This window comes from Hyla sarda, chromosome 1, assembly GCF_029499605.1.
Source record: "Hyla sarda isolate aHylSar1 chromosome 1, aHylSar1.hap1, whole genome shotgun sequence".
NCBI classification, from domain to species: Eukaryota; Metazoa; Chordata; class Amphibia; order Anura; family Hylidae; genus Hyla; species Hyla sarda.
In genome coordinates, this window is record NC_079189.1 from 12,219,202 (window position 1) to 12,239,809 (window position 20,608).

The 20,608-nt window shown below is 47.4% G+C and overlaps 1 protein-coding gene across 2 annotated transcripts in view; it reads right to left on the reverse strand.

Moving 5' to 3' along the window:
- Positions 1-2,074: 2,074 nt before the first annotated feature.
- Positions 2,075-20,608, reverse strand: part of ALMS1 (ALMS1 centrosome and basal body associated protein) — a 30,261-nt gene continuing 11,727 nt past the window's right edge. For both annotated transcript variants that reach the window (XM_056551750.1, XM_056551755.1), the window contains exons 4-18: positions 18,464-20,438; positions 16,139-16,298; positions 14,763-15,932; positions 14,512-14,639; positions 10,517-11,840; positions 9,757-9,873; positions 9,494-9,649; positions 7,863-8,860; positions 7,665-7,770; positions 6,145-6,312; positions 5,805-6,046; positions 5,560-5,722; positions 4,965-5,028; positions 4,418-4,517; positions 2,075-2,491 (exon numbers count right to left, since the gene is read on the reverse strand). In XM_056551750.1, the coding sequence (XP_056407725.1) occupies positions 2,447-2,491; positions 4,418-4,517; positions 4,965-5,028; positions 5,560-5,722; positions 5,805-6,046; positions 6,145-6,312; positions 7,665-7,770; positions 7,863-8,860; positions 9,494-9,649; positions 9,757-9,873; positions 10,517-11,840; positions 14,512-14,639; positions 14,763-15,932; positions 16,139-16,298; positions 18,464-20,438 (6,916 nt within the window). In that variant the 3' untranslated portion in view covers positions 2,075-2,446. The remainder of the gene's footprint in view (positions 2,492-4,417; positions 4,518-4,964; positions 5,029-5,559; positions 5,723-5,804; positions 6,047-6,144; positions 6,313-7,664; positions 7,771-7,862; positions 8,861-9,493; positions 9,650-9,756; positions 9,874-10,516; positions 11,841-14,511; positions 14,640-14,762; positions 15,933-16,138; positions 16,299-18,463; positions 20,439-20,608) is intronic.

A 20,608-nucleotide genomic window follows, 5' to 3' on the forward strand; every position in this document is an offset into this window, starting at 1 on the left:
TCTCTGCTTGTTGTCAGTGAATGGGCGGAGGGTGTCTTGGTACAGATCAGGCTCCAGTGCCCTAGGTCTGTTGAGTCTCATACTATTACTTCAGTTGTGACATGGGAGTATATAGCATTGCTTACCTGTCTGCCCCAGTTATGAAACAAACAGAAAATTTGTTGCAGCATCTGCTATTCACTCCCTGTCTGCTCCTCTGTCTGTAGCACGGTTTAGCACATGCTGCGAGGCTGTGTTCACACAGCTTAATGCAAAAATGGAAAAACAGAGCTAATTTCTTTGAAAAACAGCACCACACCTGTTCTCAGGTTGTGTGTGGTATTACAACTTGGCTCCATTGACTTTAAAGGAGTACTGCAGCCATAGAACACGGATAGGGGATAAGTGTCTGATCGTGGGGGGGGGTCCAACCGCAATCTCCTTTACAGGGCCCCTGCTCTGCCGCGGCTCTTATATTTATTGTGTATATGACACGAAGATGGTGATGTAGCTGTAGGGGCTGGTCAGAGCTGATGACATCACTCAAGGGGCGGGTCTAGAACTCAGACAAGATCTAGTTGTGTTTCCTGAGACAGCAGGGGATGATGCGTTCTCTCAGGATAAAGGAGGAGCCGGGAGCTGCTGAGACAACACCACACTGATGTGTATTCAAGTGGAGAAATAAAACAGATATGGTCGCACATCCATAACATTGATCTAAGGCTTCTTTTTTTGTTTTTACTTGGTCAGCACTCTGCCCCTCCCCCTCAGCCCAGGCCTATATAAATTGGCAGGAAGCTGCATAGGGCCCTATTCTTTCTGACAGTCTCCTAGTCTCTGACTGGGAATACATGGTAAGTGAACTTTTACACCTGTTCACACTGGTGCAGTGCTGTGCGGTGTCCATTGCTGGTGCGGCCCTGGGACTGGTTTGAGTGGTATTGGAGCTGCTCTGTCAGTGGGTGGTTCCCCCTGTGGGCACTGTTGTTGCAGCGGTGGTTGTCGCTGCTCAGTGGCTAGCAGGCTTACACTTCATGATCATTAAGTACACTAACGATCTGTTAGTTTAAAGGGGTACTCCGGCCCTGAGACATCTTATCCCCTATCCAAAGGATAGGGGATAAGATGTCTCACCGCTGGGGACCCCCACAATCTCGTATTCGCCACCCACCTGTTTGAGCTGCACGCCGTGCTGCCAGCTCACAAACAGCCGAGTGGTGACAACAGGGCCGGAGTATCGTGACGTCACAACTCCATCCCCGTGTGACGCCACCCCCCGCCCCCGCTATGCAAGTCTATGGGAGGGGGCGTGACGGCAGTCACGCCCCCTCCCATAGACTTGCATAGCGGGGGCTGAGCGTGACATCATACAGGGGCAGAGTCGTGACATCACGATACTCCGGCCCCGTGGTCGGCACTCGGCTGTTTGTGAGCTGGCAGCACGGCGTGCAGCTCAAACAGGTGGGTGGCGAAAATTAGATTGCGGGGGACCCCAGCGGTGAGACATTATCTCCTATCCTTTCGATAGGGGATAAGATGCCTCAGGGCCGGAGTACCCCTTTAAGAAATGTTGCTGAGACTCATAAGATCAAGGTGCATGTTGTGGATGTGCGACCATGTCTGTTTTTTTCTCTACTTGAATTCACCAAACAAACTGACAATGAGAGGACTACACAACTTCCTGTCAGCTCTGTGCCCTGCGCCCGGCTCACAGCAGACTGACTGACAAGCTAGATGATGATCCTGCTAGCCCCGCTTGTCCACCCTCACTTCCTGTATTTGGACTCCTCATAGAGACCAACAGGCAATAGCTGCAGGGACAGCATTTTCTTCCCCCCAAAATATACACATTTTAACCAATTATATTACAAGTATATATATATATATATATATATATATATATATAATGGTATTATCTACATTATATAAAAAGTGTTTAGAAATGACAGCGCCCATTTAAGGTACTGGAGTGGGGGGCAGCAGAAGAGTAACCGGAATGGCGGCTGATCGCTGTGATCTTCATGGGATAACAAGAAACTGAAGATTTAAATATTATTTATTTAAATTAATATAAAAATATATAAAACATCTATTACAAAATTATAAGTTAACCCAATTCTAAAAACACAATTCCCCACTAAGGGGGAATAAGGCGGAGCCTATAGATCACATGTCAGTTTAGAAGGTGGGGGAGGGTCCTTTAGAGCACAATCACACTACAGCTGCACTTCCCATTATACTGTGCACACTATGGAAATTCTGTGGCGGCTCAGGAATCTTTCGGTGGTGTCCGCCCGGCACTACACTGCAGTCAATGGGACACCACTTACTGTCCGTACAGACATTCAGCGTCTATTCTGGCGAAGGCGGCTGCAAGCAGAATTCCACCTGAAATTATTTTGAGTGGAGTTTCTGTAGTGTGCATGGACCCTTACGACCCTAGGTTAGGGTAAGGGGGGTCTCCGAATCAGTTCCAAGGAGTCTTCCTGCCCAGGATGCGATTGGTCACTTTCTACAAGAGAGAAAAGAATAAAACATCATCAGATAATGAGGAGCAGTGTCCTCCCAGCAGCACGGAGTATTTTATAGAGAGGGCTCACTGGGATTTTATACCATGGTACTCTCCTGAAATACTCTGTGCTGCTGGGCAGTAAGATTAACCCCTTCCCGACCCAGGACGTAACGGTACATCCTGGATCCTTTCTCTTTCAATAATGCTGGGCCACGGTGTGGCCCAGCGTCCTAGTGGGTCGGGCCTGGCACCTAGCAATGGCCGGGACCCGTGGCTATTAGCGTGCGGCACTGATCGCTGTGCCATGCGCTATTAACCCTTTAGATGCGGTGTTCAAAGTTGATCGCCGCGTCTAAAGTGAACGCTAATAAGTGCCGGTTAGCTCAGTGGGCTCTTCAGGACCGCTGCGGAAAAATTGCGGCGTCCCGAACAGCTAGAAGACACAAGGAGGGTCCCTTACCTTCCTCCTCCGTGTCCGATCGCCAAATGACTGCTCTGTGCCCGAGATCCAGGCATGAGCAGTCAAGCGGCAGAAACATTGATCAATGCTATGCTATGGCATAGCATTGAACAGTATGAGAGATCAATGTACTGCATGTTATAGTCCCCTATGGGAGCTCTAACATTGCGAAAAAAAAGCTTCCATATGGGGCTATAACACTGCACACTGATCTTTTACATTGATCAATGTGTTCTCATAGGAAACCATTGATCAATGATTCTGCTGCTTGACTGCTCATGCCTGGATCTCAGGCACTGAGCAGTCATTCGGTGATGGGACGGCGAAGAGAAAGGTAGGGACCCTCCTGTTGTCCTCCAGCTGTTTGGGGCGCCGCGATTTGATCGCGGTGGTCCCGAACAGCCCCCTGAGCTAACCGGCAGCGTTTTACTTTCACTTTAGACGTGGCAATCAACTTTCAAAGCAGCGATCAGTGCCGCGCGTTATTAGCCACGGGTCCCGGCCGTTGTTAGAGGCCGGGCCCGACCCGCTATTATACAACGGGTATGCCCTAAGTCCTTAAGGAGTTAAACATATACATTTTCCTGCATGTAGTTATGATTTTTTCCAGCAGTACGACAAAATCAAACCTATATAAGTAGGGTATCATTTTAACCGTATGGACCTACAGAATAAAGATAAGGTGTCATTTTTACCGAAATATGCACTGCGTAGAAACGGAAGCCCCCAAAATTTACAAAAGTGTTTTTTCTTCAATTTTGTCGCAGAATAAATTTTTTTTTTTTCGTTTTACTGTAGATTTTTGGGTAAAATTACTGTCATCACAAAATAGAATTGGTGGCGCAAAAAATAAGCAATAATATGGAATTTTAGGTGCAAAATTTAAAGAGTTATGGTTTTTTAAAGGTAAGGAGGAAAAAACGAAAGTGTAAAAACGGAAAAACCCTGGGTCATGAAGGGGTATTCAAGGAAAAAACTTTTTTTATTTTATTTTATATAACAACTGGCCCCAGAAAGCTAAACAGATTTGTAAATTACCTCTATTAAAAAATCTTAATCCTTCCAGTACTTATCAGCTGCTGAAGTTGAGTTCTTTTCTTTTTGACAACAGTGCTCTCTGCTGACACCTGTCTGTCTCATGTCAGGAGAGGTTTGTTATGGGGATTTGCTCCTACTCTGGACAGTTCCTGAGACATACAGAGGTGTCAGCAGAGAGCACTGTTGTCAGACAGAAAATAACAACTCAACTTCAGCAGCTGATAAGTATGGGAAGGATTAAGATTCTTTAATAGTACGGTAATTTACAAATCTGTTTAACTTTCTGGAGCCAGTATAAAAAAAAAATGTTGCCGCTAGAATACCCCTTTAATAGTATCAGGCAAAGCAGTAATCAGCTCTTTTGAGGGTCACATTAGACAGTTAAGGAGATTCTGCCATATTGAACACTGCACAGTCAGGGAACTCACCTTCCGGAACAGCTGGGCCCTCACACGATAGGAGTCGTACTCCGATCTCCTCTTCTCTTCTTCCTTTCTCTTCCTGATCTCCGGAAGCTGCTCATAAATCCTGGAATAATCCCAATATAGAAGAATCCATGAGCGCAGGCCATGTCTACAGCGTATCAATGTGTCAGGGCACTGCGGCCGCCTCTCTGCCCACCTACAGCTCTGTACAACATAGCATCTCCCTGAAGGATCCCCCTCGTTCCCTGAGCATTCTGTCACTTGTAGTCCATCGCTTCAGTGCTGCCACCTATGTCATGTAACACATCACTACATCCTGATACATTAGCCATCTCGGCACCAGGACCTGACAGTCTTCTGGTTATGGTCTGCACTGTATGTCACTTGTCAAAGCACCAGTTTGTGCTTCAGAGCTGCTGATCCTGCTGATCGTAAATGTCTGCTCTCCCGTTCTACTCCTCATAGTTGACCCTATGCGTTTGCTCGGAGGTAGCAGAGTCCACATTCTGGGACCTTTCTGATATATTAGAGCCTGTGTCCTGTATCTCACCTCTTGGACCTCTGGATCATCTCTTTCTTTGGGATGCTTCGACTCTGCTGCAGTGATCTGGAATCTAAAAAGGAGAGGAGATGTACGAGATAAACTGGGGATGGATGTGGACGCGTCTTGTGTCCCTGGACCATGTATCAGTCTATTATACCTTACGTAACCATTATATTGCATGGGCACCATTCATGAGAACTTTATGAGGCCACTGATGGAAAGATTTTCAGACAAGCGGGGCGAAGGAAGTCTGGAGGCAGGGGGCCGAAGGAAGTCTGGAGGCAGGGGGCCGAAGGAAGTCTGGAGGCAGGGGGCCGAAGGAAGTCTGGAGGCAGGGGGCCGAAGGAAGTCTGGAGGCAGGGGGCCGAAGGAAGTCTGGAGGCAGGGGGCCGAAGGAAGTCTGGAGGCAGGGGGCCGAAAGAAGTCTGGAGGCAGGGGGCCGGAAGAAGTCTGGAGGGGTCAAGCAGCACATTCAACCAAATGGCCACAATCATGGGGTGAATCTATACGGCATACAGCCGCCCCTACTACAAATCTCTAGATACAGTGGTGTATCGTGCCATCATCCTGGACTCCCCTTAGAATCTCTAGCTGCCATTACCTTTATATTGTGGGGCTCGGCTCCTCGGCTGGTGGTTGAAGAGAACGTCTCTTTCGCCCTGGAACACGCTCTGTAGTTTGCGCTCCTCAGCGAGGAGCTGCAGCCGTTTCACCCTCTCCCCAGAGCGGAAGATGAAGTCCGGCCGATGAGACCTTAGAGATTCCTAAGACATAAAAGGCCAGAGAATAAGACCAGATCCTGACTGGAAGCTTCATATCTGACACCACACTGTGCCCCCCCCTCACCTGCAGGGTCACTCTGATAAATGGTTTGAGTGTCTTGTCCACGGTGACTCTGGTTCCATGGATCTGGTCATGTCTGCTAGTGCCGCGGTCCTGTTCATTCTTCTCCCGTAAAGGTTCTCTCCAGGGCTTGGTGCTTTTTACTGGCTCATACCAGGCAGGCCCTGGACCTCTCCCGACCCGTGGCTCGTTCTCCTTCCTGGACTCGGATTTCAGGTTTTCAGCCGGCACAAACCAGCTCAGCCCTGTGTGTGATCAGAGGGTCCCGATTATAGCACATCCATATGGACACAAACAGAAAACCCCATCCTCCCAGTCTATACCAAGATAAAATGTCACTCACCGGCTGGGATGTATGGCACCGCTGCCTTCACTTTGCTGTTGGACGTTCTCACATTGGCCTCCATGTTCGCTGCCACAGACTTCAGCCGCTCGCCTCCTGGAGACGGGAACGTGGTGCCCACATCTCGGGTGTTCTTCCTGGTGGCACTCATCACAATCTCCAACTCTCCTACAACAACCATCAACACTTAATGTAAGTGATAGACATGGGGCTGCGATTAGACTTGTATACACCCCTTGGGGCCTCCATCTGCTTCTACAACCCACCGCTCAACATGTGCGCCAATGCTGACAGCCCTACCATAGGATGGAAGAGGTCTGTGCAGACAGCACATAAGATCGGTGCTTTACTCGAGGTAAATCCAATGTATCAAAAGAAATCCTGGCACAAGCTTCCAAAAGGTTTATTCATAACATGCAAAAATAAATAGTGGTTCACCCACTTACCTAGCAGAGAGCCTACTCCTTGTACCACCTCTCAATACCTCATATATACCAAACACAAAAAGAAGGAAAGGGTACGCAAGGCTTCAACATATAAGATATACTATATAAGTTGCCTTTATTTTATTACAAAAAATCATACACAATTTAAAGTGCACTTAAAGAAGTACTCCAGCCCTAGACATCTTATCCACTATCCAAAAGGATAGGGGATAAGATGTCTGATCACAGAAGTCCCACCGCTGAGGACCCCGGCGATCTCGGCTGCGGCACCCCAGACATCCGGTGCACGGAGCGAACTTCGCTCCATGCCAGATCACTGGCAATGCGAGGCGGTGGCTTGTGACTTCAAGCCCCCTACCATGGACTTGCATTGAGGGGACGTGGCCGTGACTTTACAAGCGGGGAGTGGCAGTGACGTTACGAGCCTCCGGCACTGCACCAGATGCTCTAGCAGGGTGATCGCGGGGGTCCAGGTCAGACATCTTATGCCCTATGCTTTGGACAGGGGATAAGATGTCTAGGGGCGGAGTCCCCCTTTAATATGATTTATTTACACATAAATTAAAACGATCCACCATAATAGAATTCAAGTCCATCATAGGAACAAACATGCTAAGCTGATTCAGATCAGGTAAATCAGGGGTAACTGGCCTCAATGGGGACAGGGACCAGTTTGAGTGTACAGCGCTGCGGATTGTGTGTGCTCTATATAAAGAATTATTCTTAAAATAAATAAGTCCGAGGACGGCGTCCCGTCACCTCGTAAGGAGAGCAGCTGCAAAGGGGTGCGGCGGGACAGCAATCAGTCTCTTGCACAATGGGCTCATGCGCACTAGTCAGCAAATAGCCTTTGTCCAAATGCAACAAATGAAATGGATCTTGCGTAAATTGTAACATCTTATGTTATAAATAAACTTTAAAAAGCATTGCAAAAAAAGGTTGTTCCAGGATTTCTTTTGATACACTGCTATAGAATGGCACTGGGGCCTCGTCTTTATGGATGAATCACCTGATGCCTCTATGACATGTAAGATGTGTTGGACACCTTCAGCCTCCATCATGACAGCCACATACCTGCCTGGACTCCTTTGCTCAGCCCCTTGCTGCCATTTTTCGGTCTCAGAGCTGGGCTTGGTTCCCATAAACTGTCTGCTGAGGCAACAGATTCCACATCCGCCATCTTAAGGAGACAGAAACACTGTAAGACCACTCTGAAGAGACATTACGAGTGCTGGGCCTAGATCCCCCTCCCGTATGAGAACATTATTTTACCTTACTGTGACTCTTCAGGAGCTCCTGTATCTCCATCCTGGGCTGTCCCCGGCCCGCAGGCCCCCGTTTCGATCCCCTCACTGTCTCCTCTGTACGCTTCTTCTGCATGTCAATGGTGCTGTAAAGACGTCTGAGCCTCGATGATGGGATGACCTTCTCAGGTCCAAAAGCATTAATCAGTCTGATGGTGTCTATGGTGGACACAGAGGTGCTGCCGCCAGTCCCGGATGAGACGTCACTGCCCACCAGAGACTCTGTGGTGACGGTGGCGCTATCGGTCACTGTGCTTCTCACCTCAGAATGCAGCGAGGAATTGTCAGATCCCTCATAGGGTTTACTCACAAAGTCATCCTCTGGAGAGTCTACCCCAAGTTTCCTCCTGTACCACTGCTCCCGGGCAGCTTTCTTTATCTCTTGATGGTTCTCCTCCTTATCAGTGGACACCATAAGTGAGTGAGGCTGAGGGTTCTGCAGCAGCCGAGCCAAACGCTCCAGACGTTCCACCAGCGATACTTCCAGCTTGCTGCTGGATTCAGGTGTCCGTCTTTTTCTTTCTGTATAGCGTGCCCAGAGATCGTCCAGGCTCTGGTTGGAGATGACGCTCTGACCCGAGCTCCCTGCTCTACTGATGGCACGGCTTCTGGAGAAACTCCTCTGTAGGCTGCTGTCTGCTGAACCGCTTGGTTTTCCATGGGTCTGGCTAGGAACGTCTTTGTAAGTCTTTTTTCTCTCGGTCACCTCTAGGGCCCTTAGTGGTGTGTGCATATCAGGTTGCACTTGGCAATAGTCTATTTCCGGTTGTAAGGGAAGGAACTCCTCATCCCCCAAGGAGAAAGCCAGATCTGACCTCAGCCCCCCAGAGATCGATCTCTTTGTGGACTCAGGACTGCTAGGACGGATGGTGCTGTGGGACATTTTACTGAGGATCCTAGAATCCTGCAGTGGACTGTATGCCGACTTCAATGGATGATCGGCGGATTTATGGTCACCAGTTGAACCTATAAAAGAGATAATACTAAAGAAGTTTCCATAGAGAAAAGAAGTCTGCATTATTCCTTCACATTATGTATGGAGTAAATTTAAATTACGTCACATATACTGATCTGGAATTCCATGACATTCCATGACATCTTATACTCCATAGACTTACATTGAGGGGGCGTGATCGACCCCCGCAGCGTGCACACAGCGTTCTGAACTAAATGTTCCGAATGCTGGCCAGTGGAGAACCCCTTTAATGCCACCAACAACACACAACCTCTATTCAGAGCATAAGTGGTCGGACCCCCAGTGATCTGGAGAACAGGGATCCCAAAGCCTTGTCTGAATGGAGTGAACAAGTATAACTATAAGACAGTCGGCGATACGCGAGTATAGGAACAATGACAATAAACAGAGCAGCAATGCACATTTGGGACCATTGGTCTTTTTTGAATAGGAATCTCAATTCCTATTCTCCAGACTGCTGGGGGTCCGTGCAGTGGGGCCTCTCAGGGATCATACACTTTGGACAATTCCTTTCAGGCTCAATGCATCCAACTGTTGTAACCTACAGGTTCAGTGCTATGTATGAAATGAAATGCAGCTCTGGATGTAAGTGGAGTATACAGCACTTTCTTGCAGCCACTCACCTCTTGCCATCTGCGGTTTCCTCTCCGACGTTTTGGGGCTTGGCTCTTTAGTGTAGATGCCCTCTCTGTGTCTGGGTATATTAAGGTCTGACAGCTTTTCTGTAGTAGAACCCAAGATGTCAGGATGAAAATTTGGGGAAACGGCATCATTGGAGCCTGTAAGAAGGGAAGAAAAGTCCTTATATTAGTCCTTATTCTGCAGAGATCCCTTTTTATATTCTGTAGTCCTGAGAGGGTAAGCGGGGGGGCTAAGTTCTCTGTACCTGTATGGGAGCTCTCGATGGTACTGACAGGGGACATCCTGGATCCACCTTCCATGAAGGGCACATAGAACAGCTCTGGGCTCCCCGGGGGCCGATACGGCAACAGCAAAGGTTGATCTGTGTTATAGGGATCAAACATCACAATGTTATCCTGGATCTCTGTAGATGCGTAGCTATAAGGGCCAGGGCAGAAGTAGAAGTCACACCCGGCCCTGGTGTATGACGGTGGTCCAAAGGACTGTTACAAGACTCCAGTATTATACTGTATAAAGCAAAATGTACAATGGAGCCCTCTTACAGTTCCTACATTAGGACCCAGCGACTATACATCACTGTTTGGTCTGAAGATCCTATGATAAGAGACCACTAGACTAAAACGACCTCATCAAAGCCAACATGAGTGTCTGATAATCTCCAGCTACAATGGTGTCCCATATATATCATGTTAAACTTGACCCAGCCATGTTAAAGGGGTATTCCGGGTTTAAACATCTTATCCCGTATCCAATGGCCTTCACGACACCTCCCATGGAGGGGGCATGACTGTGACATCACTTCACCGTCTTGGAAGCAGCGCCTGTTACAGAATACCAGGGGCTGCACAGAGATCGTGGGGGTCCCCAGCGGCAGGACCCCTGCGATCATACATCTTATCCCCTAAGCTTTGGATAGGAGATAAGATGTATGAACCACGAATACCCCTTTAAGGACATCTCCCCCTCCTCCCAACTTACAACATATACAAAAATCCAGTGCTCACCAGTAGCCCGGGACAGATAGGATAGTGAAGTCTTGGGGGACGTCTGTTGTTCAGGGGTGTGGTTGACTTTTAGGATTGACGGTGTGGAGGCTTCTCTCAATGACCCCTCAACAAAGATTTCAGCTGAGAAGGTGGTTTTCTCCGGACTTTCGGTGGTTATCTGAGTAGTGGCATCAGACAGTGGAGAGCGTCTTCTCTCAGACTGGATCCATTTTGTGGGAAGGTTTTCTTTGTCCATAAACTGGCTGAAATCTTTATGAGTGGCCTTATTGTCTTCTGTAGGGTGGGGACTGCTGAGTGGGACTGTCCTAGCAGATAAGTTGTTAAGGCTCAGGACTTTCTCAGGGAGGTGTGCAGACGATGACCTGGACTTATCTAGATTTGCTCTTGCTTCCATAGCAGATGAACCTCTCTCAGGATCTACGGTCACCAGGGCTGTGGTAACATCGAGCACTTTCATGTCCTCCTTTGGAGAGATAGTAACATGGATACAAGAAAGGGCTTTTCGAGTTGGAGAAGATAAAGTTTGTTTGGTTAGGAGTGATCCTTCCGCAGAATCTTCACAGTTATCTGGTCCACAATACGGTCTTTGTCGATCATCACTACCACTGCTCTTCACCCGATGACTGTGATCCATGACTAAGGAACCTTCTGGATTAACACTTTCACATCCAGGGTCCACATTTTCCTTTGGAGTGAATGACCATGTACCATATCTTTTAACAGATGGAGCAGAAGTTTGTTGTATGGATGCAGCTTCAGAGTATCCTTCATCAACAACCCAGGAACTCGATGGAAACTCCTGGGTTGTACAAGCACCAGAAGTGGGAAACGATTCTTTATCAGCAAGGTCTTGATGGTGAATGTGATAGATTTCATGAGACAATGGAAGTACAGAAGGAGATTTATGGTCAAAACCTTGGTTGTCTGGTGACTTATCGAAGACATCTTGTAGACGGGAAGGAAGTGGCTCAGAACCTCCATCAAGAGAAGCAGACAGAGGTGAAGAACGTTTACGGGAGGAAAACGTGATGGAAGATATTGGTTTTGTGGCCTCTACGGTGGGACTCATGCTTTGTCTCTCCAGCTCATGAGCATTTTCCCCCAATGCTGCTGTTGGATCTTGTTGACAAGAATGAGGTGTTGGCGGAGGATGATCGGATGAGTCTTTAGTCATTCCTCCACTTGTGGTATAGTGATGGACATGTGAGGGTATATCTTGTGTGTCCTCATGAGAGCTAGTGACCGGTAACTGGAATGGTGATGGGGTCAGCCGTAACCTGAATTCCCTTGCCTCCCTGGAAGAAGCTAGTCGAGAATAATCCTGAAAATGACAGTGGGATAGATCAATGAGCAGTTTTCTAGAACGGTCACATGATGAGTGCAGCTGGACATACACATAAGACAACTGTTGGCTGAATGCTCGTTCATTAGACAGCCGGGAGGGCACCAATAACAGCTGGTGAGCGGATCCTGACAAAATTGTCAGGTTAAGCTGTTACATGTCTAATGCGTATGGCCAGCTTTCTTGTTTACGCACTTCCAACTCTCCCCCAAATGTTCCTCAGTAAACATTACAAGCACAACGAACATTTGCATTTCTAGCATGGTTGTTTTTTGGCCTCTATTATGACTCCAACCCCTTCCTGAAGCAATTTTTAGCAATGGCATTTTAGTTTTTACTCTCTCTCCTGCCACATTAAGACTTCTTGTAAACTTCCTCATCTGCCCTAAACCTGCCATCTAAGAACTTCTAGTACATCCTTCCTTTGACCCAAAAACCTAGCACCTTGGTATTCCTAGTACATCCTGCCTTTGGCCCCTGGAACTACCACCTTGGTACTACTAGTAGACCCTGCCCTTACACCAAGACCTGCCACCTTAGCACTACTAGTACACGCTGCCTCTAACCCCTAGACCTGCCACCTTAGTACTACTAGTAAACCCTGCCTTTAACTCCTAGACCTGCAACCTTAGTACTACTAGTACACCCTGCCTTTAACCCGTAGACCTGCTACCTTAGTACTACTAGTACACCCTGCCTTTAACCCGTAGACCTGCTACCTTAGTACTACTTGTAAATGCTGCCTTTAACCCCTAGACCTGCCACCTTAGTACTACTAGTACACCCTGCCTTTAACTCCTAGACCTGCCAACCCTAGTATTCCTAGTACACCCTACCATCAGCCCCTAGGCCTGCCACCTTAAGAATATTAGTGTCAGGCCTATGCATCTTCATCTGGCCCCAGCTGCTATATTAACAAGCTGGCCAATAGAGCACTGATAGTCCGCCACCTAGTTTCCAACCACTTGCCATAGTTATTACTGACCATGGGAATTAAACAATCTATTCTATTCAGGTCTGATACACTTGATGGAAACTTTGAAATCTTATTGACTACAATTATAGGGAAACGTCCAAATACTCTCGTCTACAGCTATGGCCGATCCCTATAGGTTACACTGAAGAGTTAACACTTGTTATTCCTAGGCCCCAGCATGGATATTCTTCCTGAACATGGCCGCCTACGCTTCCTTTCTTTGCCCGTTGTCTTCCACGTTCTACGGCTCAGAGTTCTTCACGCTGTTATAAATATCTTGCTAGGGCTACAAAAGCGTTCTGTACAAGGACAACACCATAACAACAAGGTCTGGATAAAAGAGGCTGCGATGAATGAAAGCTATAAATACGGACTTCCGGGACTCGGGGTCACGGGCAGCAGTCGCTGTTGTACAAGAAGCTTTGTAGACGCCGATAGTACATTGTTATGTGTACATTGTTGTATGAAGCTCTTCAGGGATCCTCCTGGGGCCTCATTGTAAACATCAGGCTGATCCTTTTGGAATAGAGGATATGCTATGGCGGCTTTATACTTATAGAAAAGACAACTATTTATGGGAGCGTGGGGTACAGCCCGGAAGAGGCTTTACTGAGTGTATACAAGACAAAAAGAAAACTTCCGACGTGGGCATGCTGAGAGATGTAGTTCTGCACCCACTGCTACTGGTTCCATGCAAAAAGAAAAAACCCTCTAAAGACAGAGAAGACTGGGTGCAATGTTCTGGAATCACACAGCAAGCAGGAAACCAAGTCAAACCGAGAATATACCCCCATACACATACTATAACCGCAAGATCTCCACTTGCTGTCAGTGAATTGACAATGAGGTTGAAAACTCCATCCTGACCTGACATCTCACAAACCCTGTGAGATCAGTGCATTTAACGGGGTACTCCGCCCCTAGACATCTTATCCCCTATCCAAAAGGATAGGGGATAAGATGTCTGATCGAGGGGGACTCCCGCGATCTCGGCTGCGGCAGTCCAGACATCCGATGCATGTAGTGAACTTTGCTCCTTGCCAGATGACTGGCAATGCGGGCGCCGGAGGCTCGTGACGTCACGGTCACGCCCCGCTCGTAATGTCACGGCCATGCCCCCGGAATACAAGTCTATGGGAGGGGGCGTGACAGCCGTTCCGCCCCCTCCCATAGACTTGCATTGAGGGGGCATGGCAGTGACGTCACGAGCCTCCGGCGCTGCACCCGATGCTCTAAACGAACGTCGGGTGCGTTCCCAATTACTGACAGCAAGCAGAGATCTTGAAAAAAATCCAGAGTTTATTAGAAATTTGCAGATCTTTTTCTTGCACAATGGTGAAACAAAAGACGGCACCTATAATGAGTTGTCGTGAAAAGTGTTCAAAAAGGAGAAGCGCCCCCTAGTGATTCTTAGGTGGTCACATCCCTGGACACTATGGCAAACATGCAGGAGAAGCACCGCACACTGCAGAGGGTGAACTTACCTGCCATCCATACAGGTGGCTGCATCATAACAAGCATGGAAACGTTAACGATAGCCAACAACAACAGTCCCAGCTCTGTCCCCACCCACACTCATATCATGTGTCACTCACTGGTGCCCCCATCTATGGAGTGACCGGTCAGTATGACACTCCGCTCTCTCCATCACACAGCAGATATAAGTATATGCACCTTCTCAGCCTCCTTGGCCTTGTCTAGCAGTTCCTTCTTAATCTCCTCTATCCGTCTCCTGTCCTCTTCACTCAGCTCCGTGTCCTCCGCCATCATCGGGTGACTGGTCAGCTTTAGCTTCACCGAACCTTACAGGAAAAAGCAGAGGTATGTCCGTTTAAGAGACGAGACCAGTACAAGGATCAGGTCACAGGCCTCCTCTCCACACACGACCATATGCACATGTATGTGCAGGATAAGTGACATCTTACCTCTTGCTCTCCTTTCCTCCTCATCTGCACTTTGCGTCACTCGCACTGTGTGAGTCAATGGGGTCTCGTTCCTCAAGAGGCTTGTAACTCGGGCAGCAAGGGAGTCCCCGCTACTTTCATCACTTTCGGTATCCCTTCCCCGAGCATAAACAGATCCTGTTACAGCCAAAGTATTCTTCAAGCCTCCCACTGAGCTTGAAACGTTGCTTAAAAGTTGCTCACTTCGCTGCACCCTCTCAGCTACGTCCACAAATTCCCTTTCCCCCCTGCCAATAGCATCCTGGAACTTGACTGAAGATGGCATGACCTTATTTGTTGTGGCTTTACTGCAGCCTTCTGGCTCTGACCTTCGCCAATGACTCACTGGTGCGGCAAAGGTGTTTACAGATAGTTCTAAATAGGAAGAACTACCAGTATTAAGAGAGTCAGTGTTCCAGGTCCCTGCCAAATCTTTATTCACCAAATGGTCACCTGTTAAGCCACTATTGAACGAAGAGTCCCAAGACATGTCCTTCACCAGGAGATCCAAGGGGCTTGCAGATCTGCTATTCAGAGACTTAAGTGAGTCTTCTAAATTTAGGCTCCTTGAAGGAGACTCTGTGTATGGATCCCCTACTGGAGATGCTCGGTGTAAACCGGAACCTGTCCTATCGAGACTGACACCTTCTGCTAAGAGCTTCTGGATCTCTTTTAGGGTCTTGGACCCAATGAATGAGTCATTAATAGGATCCACGATGGGAGGTCTCATAGAGAAGCCCTGTAAGGATGACGCCTGCTCTTGTATAATATGACGTGGGGTGGTCCCATCGTACCCACCAGTCTCAAATTGTTCTATGATCTGCTTTACTCCTGTGGACTTCACAAGATCTTCATCGAGGAATGCTTGGGATGGCACCTCACTCAAGTTAAGATCATGGATTGGCTTAACAGCTGGAGACATAGCTACGTGGTCAGAGAGCGTCGCCAAATCTCTTCCAACACCCCGAGTCATAGTGTCGTCCTGGCTGATCGGCCTGTCATCAGCAGATCTGGGGCCGAAAGGAGGAGACAGCTCAGTAGGTAATGGAGATTCTGGCCCAGCTTCTGATCCCATAGGAATAGATACACTGGTGGTAGAAGTGGATGAATACAGGCTGGACTGGGAGATGTTCACCGCGCTCTGAGAACCACCTGACCAGAAAGAAAAATAAATTATCAGTTACAGAAACCATTGTAGGCAATAACTACATATGAACAAATTGTGTACATACATTACTATTGGAGGATAATACTATTATATGGTGCAACACCATACAGCATGCAGGCACTGAACCAGCAGGGGGTGCTAGATGTGCGCAGCTATGAAAGACAGGGTGAGCAGAGGATCAGACACTTACCTTCAGAGAGCCTCATACTCCGGCTGGGCGTTGCTGTGGATCCTTTAATTGTTCTCAGCTCTGATGGAGAGAACTCTGGTTCCCGAATGGGTCCCCTTGGTGCAAATGGTGTGAGGATAGTGGTGGGGGATTGATCAATGCCAAGGTTCTTGAGGTACGTCTGCCAGACAAAATGATCCTGGTTAAAATAAGCAGTATGCCTACGGTAAAAGTGATCAGAACCACGGGGACACTCCAGTGACAACACTACATAGAACTTCATCCCTTATTATAAATTGTGGAATTATAAGAAATATACTAAGAAAAAAATATTATATACACTGCTCAAAAAAACAAAGGGAACAATAAGATAACACATCCTAGATCTGAATGAATGAACTAATCGTATGAAATACTTTCATCTTTACATAGTTGAATGCGCTGACAACAAAATCACACAAAAATTATCAATGGAAATCAAATTTATCAACCCATGGAGGTCTGGATATGGAGTCACACTCAAAATCAAAGTGGAAAACCCCACTACAGGCTGATCCAACTTTATGTAATGTCCTTTATGTAATGTCCTTAATACAAGTCACAAGTCAGTAATGTGTGTGGCCTCCACGTGCCCGTATGACCTCCCTACAACGCCTGGGCATGCTCCTGATGAGCATTTTCTGTACAATGACATAGAACAAAACAAAACAAAAAAAAAAAAAGGGATTAAAAGAAGATGCATAGTCGGATATTGATAAAATCCCAAAATTCATAAGTTTTAAACTTATGAATTTTGGGATTTTATCAATATCCGACTATGCATATCCTTTTTTTTTTTTGTTTTATTCTATGTCATTGTACAGAAAATATACTATTTATTCCTTTTAATATGTATGATATCTGTCAACCCGCTAATATGTTACTTGTGTTTTTTCTGTATAAATCTGACGTGTTTAACACTGAACCAATCAGAGGGCTTGATGAAGAGGGGGTCCCACCCCTTGAAACACGTAGTCCACAGCGCTAAAAATAAAGGATTATATTTTATTATTTTTCCTGTCCGTATCGGCTTCTTTATAACCACCGGGTGATCGCCAGGAGGATCGCCTTTTCTTCTGCAAACTGCAGTTCTCTGTTTCTGACAAGCACATGGAAAGCTGTGCGGCCCCCCCCCCCCCCCCCCCCCCAAAGAAATGCCACCCCACACTATTACTGACCCACCACCAAACCGGTCATGCTGGGGGATGTTGCAGGCAGCAGAGCATTCTCCACGGAGTCTCCAGACTGTCACATGTGCTCAGTGTGAACCTGCTTTCATCTGTGAAGAGCACAGGGCACCAGTGGCGAATTTGCCAATCTTCGTGTTCTCTGGCAAATGCCAAACATCCTGCACGGTGTTAGGCTGTAAGCACAACCCCCACCTGTGGACGTCGGGCCCTCATGGAGTTTGTTTTAGTGGAAACATGCACATTTGTGGCTTGCTGTAGGTCATTTTGCAGGGCTCTGGCAGCTCCTGCTCCTCCTTGCACAAAGGCTGGGATAGCGGTCCTGCTGCTGGGTTGTTGCCCTTCTACGGCCTCCTCCACATCTCCTGATGTACAGGCCTGTCTCCTTGTAGTGCCTCCATGCTCTGGACACTACGTTGACAGACACAGCAATCCTTGTTACAGCTCGCATTGATTTGCCATTCTGGATGAGCTGCACTACCTGAGTCACTTGTGTGGATTGTAGACTCTGTCTCATGCTACCACTAGAGTGAAAGCACCGCCAGCATTCAAAAGTGACCAAAACATCAGCCAGGAAGCATAGGAACTGAGAAGTGGTCTGTGGTCACCACCTGCAGAACCACTCCTATAATTTCCACCTGTTGTCTGTTCCATTTGCACAACAGCATGTGAAATTGATTGTCAATCAAGTGTGACTGACTTGGAGTTACATTGTGTTGTTTAAGTGTTCCCTTTATTTTTTTGAGCAGTGTATATATGCACCTTGTGAGGCTGTAATCTACTCCAGAGCTGCACTCACTATTCTGCTGGTGAGATCACCTGTACTGATTCTGAGTTATATCCTGTATTATACACCAGAGCTGTACTCACTATTCTGCTGGTGAGGTCACTGTGTACATACATTACATTACTTATCCTGTACTGATCCTGAGTTATATCCTGTATTATACTCCAGAGCTGTACTCACTATTCTGCTGGTGGGGTCATTGTGAAAATACATTACTTATCATGTACTGATCGTGAATTACATACTTTATTATAACTCCAGAGCTGCACTTTCTATTCTGCTTGTGGAGTCATTGTGAATGCACAGATTTCCACCTAAGGACATGCAACTTACAGGTATTCTTTCTTCTATGTCTAGCTCCTCCTTCCCAGGTGTCTCTCTCGTAGGTGACCAGTTGTCTTCTCCTCCTTCCCTGGTCAGGTCATGCTTGGCAGAAGTCAGGGACGCCAGGAGCATCTCCTTCTCACGGTTACTAGAATTCGAGCTGTTGGCGTAATCTTGATCTAAGGAAACATCACTGAATTGATCCATTGTAACCAAGTTGCGATTCTGATTCTCCGATGTATCAAATCCCTCTCTTCGACCACTGTGTAAACTGTCCTTAAGTTCTGAGGGTGTTTTAGTGACAGGATGATCCTGACCTCCAACACTGGAGCCCATGGTGTTACTTTCCACCCACTTACTGGCATTATCCCTGGTGGTGGAGGAACCACTGGAGACCTGGGATTGTGCCGTTGCAGATATAGTCGTCTCATGTACTTCTGAAGGTCGGACAACTTCTTCTGCCTGATCTTCTCTGGGTAATACAGAGTTGTAAGACTGAGATCTGGTGATCTGGGAGGTGGTGGATGACTCTTTCTCTGCTGTACTCAGATTGGTCATAGAGGACGTGGCTTTGAACGAGGCAGAGAGCCCTTTCTTAGGATTAGTGGCACTTGCCTGACTAGACAGCATCCGGTTTAAGGAATCAGCCACTGCATTGTAGGCTAACTTCTTGGGAGACGTGCCGGTTATACCACGGAGAACCAAGGCATCAAATGACTGGTTAGTATTCCAGGCTCCAACCTTCTCAATATAATTCAAACTGGGCAGAGACTGAATTCTCCTCCTTTGTGGGGACAATGATCTCTGAGAGTCACTGCTCTCAGGGTACCCTTGGCTGCTCTGGACAGATTGGGGCAGAGCAGACTGAGCCACATTATGGGGAGAGGACTCAGTGGAAGGCTCTTCATTTAAAGACATGTCAGATCCGGTCAGCTTGGCCTTGATTTGCTGTATTCTACCGGAGAGCGGCTTGCGATTCATTGTAAATGTTCCAGGTGTGGACTGAGAGATGGGATGAGCTAATCTGCCAATGAACGAAGCCTCGTCCACCGGAGTGTTTCCTGCCTGTGACATCTCTGTGTCTTTATGGCCACGTTCTATGCTACAGCGAGAAGACATACTCAGCTCTTCCCGTAGGGGGGCATCCCCTTTCGTGTCTTCTACATTGCTGGGTGATTCAGTGCAGGTTTTGTTGAAGACAAGTGAGCTTTGAGGGCTGGTGGTCTCTTTCCTGATCTTGGTATCCTGTTCTTTGTATCTTTGCTGGATTTCAGAGCAGAGTTGCTTGTGGAGAGTGTCCATCAATGATGGTGGTTTCATCTGTCGCAGAGTGATACCAGACTGGTTTAGGTGACTAAGTTCATTGGGATCCTCAGTTTCTTTCTGAAGATCCTTTAAGAAATCCACTTGACTGGAGTCTCTGAATGACTCTTCTAATGACTGGTTGGAGGCTGTTTTGGGATCTATGCTCAAACCAGAATCCAAGGTGATGAGGTTCTTGGGTTCTGGATCAGGTTCTTGATGTTTACTCCCTGGAACATTCTCCGACCCACTAGATTTGGAAGAACGTCTAGAAGACCGTCCACTGCTACTTGACATTCCCACTTCTTTCTCCAACAGCTCCAACAACACAGGGGCAGGGACACTGCTCCTTAAGAAGGCACCATCTTCACTTGTGAGGTCCTTGTCTATGATAAGTGGATTAATGTTATCAGAAGATGCCACTGTTGAGACTGCTGACTTGGGCTCATTGCCTTTATAATCTTTTTCTCCATGGCTAAAAGACAGTGGGTGCTGTGAGAGGGACTGTAGCCCACCACCGACTTCCATATCCTCCTGGGCTGTCCTCAAGTAATTCTGTGATATAAAGACACTACTTTCCCCTTGGTCCATGGCCACTTCTTTACTGGCCAACTCCACAGCATCACTCATCTGTAAGGACTCTAATGGGAGTCTTGGGAACTGCGACATGTCCAGCGAAGCTCTGCAGTGATACAAAGAAGAAGAATCAGAAAAACCTGGTGAACACTACAAGCCTGAATGACTGGTCACCTATCACTTTACTATTAACAGGTCTTAAAAGGATGATTGACTATCTACCAAATCAAAGCGGATTACAGGGATGATTACAGGGATCATTTCGGTCCCCATCAC